General features: G+C 40.3%; 1 protein-coding gene across 1 annotated transcript in view; it reads left to right on the forward strand.

The window, feature by feature from the left end:
- LMX1A (LIM homeobox transcription factor 1 alpha) overlaps positions 1 to 5,027 on the forward strand; it is a 153,023-nt gene extending 147,996 nt beyond the window's left edge. The window contains exon 9 of the mRNA XM_082266472.1: positions 4,169 to 5,027. Coding sequence (XP_082122598.1) covers positions 4,169 to 4,326 — 158 coding nt within the window. The 3' untranslated portion in view covers positions 4,327 to 5,027. The remainder of the gene's footprint in view (positions 1 to 4,168) is intronic.
- Positions 5,028 to 6,000: the final 973 nt, after the last annotated feature.

Consider the following 6,000-nt stretch of genomic DNA (forward strand, 5'->3'; position numbering starts at 1 on the left):
CAACAGCACGGGGAATCGGTGCATCGGGCGGAGGGGTCATTACAGAAGAAAGTCCTGTGCGGCTCTCTGAAGCAGCTGAAAGACTGGTCAGGGAGAGAGGCATAGACACAGGGCATCATTCCTGTATTTTCTTCTCTGACACCAATCCCCCTCCCTGTGTTGCCTTCTTCTGACCCCCCTCCCTGTGTGCCCCCTTTTCACTGTCCTGTAGAAAAAAAAAATTGTAAAAAAAAAAAAAATAATAATCATTAATTAACCACTTTACCACCGGAGGATTTTTCTGCTTTACGTCCAGGCCACTTTTTGCAACTTGGCACTGTGCGACTTTAACTGACAATTGCGAGGTCATGCAACGCCGTACCCAAACAAAATTTAAGTCCTTTTTTTCCCACAAGCAAAGCTTTCTTTTGGTGGTGTTTGATCACCTCTGCACTTTTCATTTTTTGCGATATTAATAAAAAAAAAAGCGACAATTTTGAAAAAATAACAATATTTTTCTACTTTGACAGTTAAAAAATATCCAATATATTCAATTTTTTCATATATTTAGGCCAAAATGTATTTAGCTACATGTCTTTGACAAAAAATTCTCAATAAGCGTATTTTTAACCGCTTTATGACCAGAAGATTTTACCCCATTCCTGACCAGGCCATATTTTGCGATTCGGCACTGTGTTATTTTAACGGACAATTGCGTGGTCGTGCGACACTGTACCCAAATGAAATTTATGTCCTTTTTTTCCCCACAAATATAGCTTTCTTTTAGTGGTATTTGATCACCTGTGCGATTTTTACTTTTTGCGCTATAAACAAAAAAATAGCGACAATTTTGAAAAAATAACAATATTTTTCAAATTTTTTTTATATGAAATCCCCCCCCCCCCAAAAAAAATGTAAAAATCTAAATTTTTTAACATTTTAGGCCAATTTGTTTTCTGCTACATATGTTTGGTAAAAAAATCGCAATAAGCGTATTTTGATTGGTTTGCGCAAAAGTTATCGCAGCTACGGAAAAGATTTATGTCATTTTTATTGTTTTTTTTTTTAAACTAGTAATGGCGGCGATCTGCAATTTTTTTGCGGGACTGCGACATTGCGGCAGACAGATCGGACCCTTGACTGACATTTTTGACACTTTTGGGGGGACCAGTGACATTACTACAGTAATCACTGCTATAAATATGCACTGTTACTGTAATAATGACACTGGCAGGGAAGGGGTTAACTTTATTGGTGATCAAGGGGTTAAATGTATGCCTGGTGCTTACTGACGTGTGTGGGGGGAGGGGATTGTGTGACACAGGCACAGATCGCAGGTTCAGCTATGCTGAATCCTGTAATCTGTCCCTGCCTGTCACATAGAAGATCCGCCCGCTTTGTTAACACAAGCGGGCGGTTTTCCTCACTCGATCCCCGATGATCGGGGAAGAACGGCGGTGATCACCGCCTCTCCTCCCCTGGCCCAACTCCCACTGTGTCTGAATACAGCGGGAGCGAGCCTCCGGCGGCGCGCGCGCGCCCCCCCCCCCCCAGAAGGGGAGGAGTCCAGCGACGTAGGTCTACATCGCTGGACGGAATCGAGCCACTTTGCCGCAGTACCCTCAATGTGAGCAGTCGGCAAGTGGTTAAACATTGTAATCAATCATTTAAAAAAAAATTGTAAAATAAAATAATTGCAAAAATTGTTAACATTTAAGAAAAAAATTATACATTTTCTTTTTCTTTAAATTCTCTGTTATGTTGTATCTGCTAACAATGATTTTAGTGTATTTTTTGTGAAAATATTATCTTGATAAATTCGAGGGGGGGGGGCTGCCAGGTAGGCTGTACGGGGACCTGTGATTTCTAACAGCAGCCCTGCCAGGTAGTGTTAATGCTTGCGGCCCCCTCACATTTCTATTAGCCTATTACGATGCTGGGCTGCCAAACAGGCCAGTAGGAATGTCCGGAAGGCAGGAAGGAGTGGGCAAGGTTTGGGAGTATGTAGAAGTGGCATTACTACCCAACATTTGGCCATGTCCGAAGGCTTTTTCAGGCTTCTACACGTAAGGCAGGCATCTCGGGATGTATGCACTTTAGACCTGAAGCTGTTTCTTAGCTTTTTTTTTAATTTATTTTTTATATACACAGAGGATGAGTTTTCAAAGGCAATCATGAGAAAAGCTATTTTTTTGAAAGTTAACATTTATACAATTTATTGTGTAAAGTTTCTAAACAAATTTATTAAATTAGCCCAAGAGTCTTGAGAGGTCTGTTTTGGCTGTAGTGGGAGTTAAAATAAATTTCCCTGCCAGGCTCCTGAGAACTTTTAACAGCACCCTCCATAGGAACTAAGGCAGGAGAAAAAAAAAAAATGTGGTGTTCACCAGAAAAAGAGAAAACAAGAGGAGAGGCAGGAGTGCCATTATAATCTAACAGCTGTACAGTATTTTAGATTATACAGAAGTGTGATGATCTGACATGAAAATAATTTACATTTAATATGATTGCAACTAGCCAAAATGTATGGAAAATGAAATCTTCCAGTTTAGAACGCAGAGAATATCCCTGTCCCCATGCTGGTAGTGGACAGTTACACTCAATGCCTCTGGTCAGCCCAACCCTAGGTCCTAAGGAGAAATGTTTGGGAGGTGGGTAGAATTCAAGGGTGGAGAGAAAAAGCCCTCAAGGGTTTATATGGCAGAGGTGCCCTTGATAGAGTGGACTGGTAGTCATAGAAGGGTCAAAGTTATTAGTTTATGTGGTGCTTCACAGAGGTTCAGTGCCTCCTGGTTGCTTAGAAATCCTAGGCGCATGTTTGTGTTCACACAGACACAATGCAAGGATTACTAAGCAACCAGGAGGCACTACAACTCAGTGAAACAGCTGCATAAACTGAAGAAAAGGCAGATTAGCCAAGAAACGCATGTTTGGTGTTATCAATAAGTGTCTATATAATACCTCTGATGACTTTGACTCTTCCATGGCCACCACCCCACACTACCAAGGGCACCTTTGCTGCATAAATTATTGAGGGTTTTTTTTTTTTTTTTCTCTCCACCCATGGGAGCTGAAAACTATCCCTGACCCAACAAAATGGTACACAATTTTCCTTTGAGATCTAACATCTTGATAATAAAGCATCAAGCACAATGCTGTTTTACATGGGCTTTCTGATCAGATCCACCTTCCAGGCAGGTCTGAACGGAAGCCCCATGCTAGGCTATGAGCAGGCAGATGTGCATCCATTTACATGTGATTACCTCCAAGTCCATCTAGGCCCCAAAAAAACGAAAACATCTATGTCTTTCTCTGTTTTTTTTTTTTTTTTCTAACATAGGACATGGGATGGAGGCAGTCAGATGTAAAAAACAGGTGCAACTCTGCTTACATCTGCATGCTCAAAGACCTAAAATTGGTCTATTGAGCTAAGGAAGGGCAAAACTGTGCAGACATGGATGTCCAAAAGTGTAGAAAGATGATCCACACACCAGTAGGTGCTCTTAAAAAAATTTTCATCTTTATTCAGGAACCACAGAACACAACTGCTGATAAGATTAGTTGACACGTTTCAGCCTATAAGGCCTTAGTCATAACTACATTTAGACACAAAACTTTGAAATATATAGTGACTCTACATATCACAGGCTCCACCTATTCATTGTTCCAATGAATTGTAGACAATTAGCAAAAAATAGAATCAGTTGTAGTATATACTAAGGAAACCCATGTATGTGCCACCTAATATCCACAAACTACACAATGATAGTATACATAGATAAAAATGAAAATAAAAAAAAAAAATCAATGAAAATAATAAAGAAAAATTATAAAGAGAACAAAAGGGAAGAGAGATACTGGAGAGAGACAGTTTAATGTATGTGCAGATCTAGATCCCATCTCAGGTTTAACCCTAAAGGTGATCTGGAATTAAGTCTAAAAATCCACCATGCCTCTCTTCCTAGTAACCTTCTCTTCCTATTGCCTCCTCTTGGTGGAGTGATATTTGTGCCACTTAGCTCCAATTCCAATCTGTTTACAGATCCTCTGCTGATCAGAACACACACGCTCGGTGTAAAAGGGTCCTCCTACTTATCTTCCATAGTGTTAACGCCACTGTATTAGAGAGTACTGTTCTGTTGGAGCTTTCTATATAGCAGTTACATTTTGTGGTTTTACGTCTTTTCAGGTGGAGAGACCCTGTTCCATGATTTGGATAGTGATGATGCATCTCTCAGCCTGGGTGAATGTCTTCTAGCAGCACCAGAAGTAGGTTCTTTGCAATCCAGAGTTGGAAATCCCATTGATCGTCTGTACTCCATGCAAAACTCCTATTTTACATCCTGAAATACGATACACGTTGCAAATTTCCATTCAGGAAAATAAAACCATCTTCTACTGGAACAGTACGATCACTCTTTTAGACAACGAAGACATCACTTGACCTCATGAGGATATACTACAAAACTCCTGCTGAGCTTAGACCTAAGCTATACACTATACACCCTGAGGCTTGATCTCGAGCAGTGACTTGTGGGATTATTTCAGGAAAAGCAACTGTCTGATAAGAAAGTGCAACGTTTAATGAAATCCAGTGGTCGAGTTATCCATATTAGCTGTGTTCAGTGTATATAAAGGGGCTTCATGAAATACTGTAAAATGACTTGTTTTACCATGGAACATGCAGTAAAGCAGATGACTCCAAACAGACATGGATACATGACTCCTTGGCCAACGGGCAGATATGAAGGCAAGATATGAGACTTTAACTAGAAAATCGAATTAGTTGTAAGTTCTTGAAACCACCAGTCATGCACTGGAAGGACGTAGACTGAGGAATTCAGTGTATTAGCTGCAATACCTATGACATGGAACATACAACCCAATACAATTGAGAGTATTTAATGTTGCACACTGGTGCATTTTATTTATGTAAAACATAGCTTATTTCTTTTTAATGTCATGTTAGGATGGGGAAGGTTATGGTAAGCATTTTCTGCCCATTGATTGTTCTTGGTTTAATGTTATTATTGAAATAGAAGGAAAAATATACCACATTTTACCAGTGTTTTTCTTAATGGTGCATACCAGTTGAAATTGAAAATTAAAGCTGAATTTCAGTCTTGCACTCAGTCTTGCACGGCTGTACAAGCTCCTTCTCCTCTACTGATATTTAATTTCAATCAAGGAGGCTTAGCATCTCATGTGGGCATTACCTGTGGTGGTTTGTATGCAAACACAGCCTTCCTGGGAACACCCTCTGCGCTGGACTGACATTCACCAATCAAGTCATTTTGACATTTGAATAGAGAATGCAGCGCCTAAAATTAATATTAATAAAAAGTCCAACAATTAGTTGTCCAGACAGGAAATCTTCCACTTCTGAGTGCAAAAATACCAATGGAAGGTGACTCAATATCCAACACTACCACCACACGAACACACTGCCTCTTACCGCAATCCCAGGATCATTGCTTCCACAATGATCATAAACACATTCAAAGATGTTAGGAGGATTACATAGCCTTATTGATGTTTCCTCCATCCATAATGGCAGACAAGCAGAGTTGCTCAATAGGTGGAAGGATGTTTCAGTTGAGGGGAAGAGATCCACAGAAGAAAGAGCTCATAGTAAAAACAGTGAAGCAATAGTGAAATGACAACGGAACTTCCTTGGAAATGGCATACCTTCCTGGTGTGATGAGCTACACGCAGAGCCAGCTCCTCTCTACGCGTTTCGTCATTTTGTCACAACATAATACACTATGAGCTCTTTCTTCTGTGGATCTTTCTCATAACATGGTTTAGGACAGGGGTACTCAAACTGCAGCCCCCCAGGTGTTGCAGAACTTCACATCCCATGAGGCATTGTAAAACTCTGACATTCACAGACATGACTGGGCATAATGAGAATTGTAGTTCCTGAACAACTGGAGGGCCATAGTTTGAAGACCTCTGGTTTAGGATAATGCTGCAGAGAGCACATGATAGCTTTTTACATCTGGGAGGATCAAGTTATTT

The sequence above is a fragment of the Pelophylax lessonae genome (assembly GCF_965119305.1).
Source record: "Pelophylax lessonae genome assembly, chromosome: 8".
Taxonomy (NCBI): domain Eukaryota; kingdom Metazoa; phylum Chordata; class Amphibia; order Anura; family Ranidae; genus Pelophylax; species Pelophylax lessonae.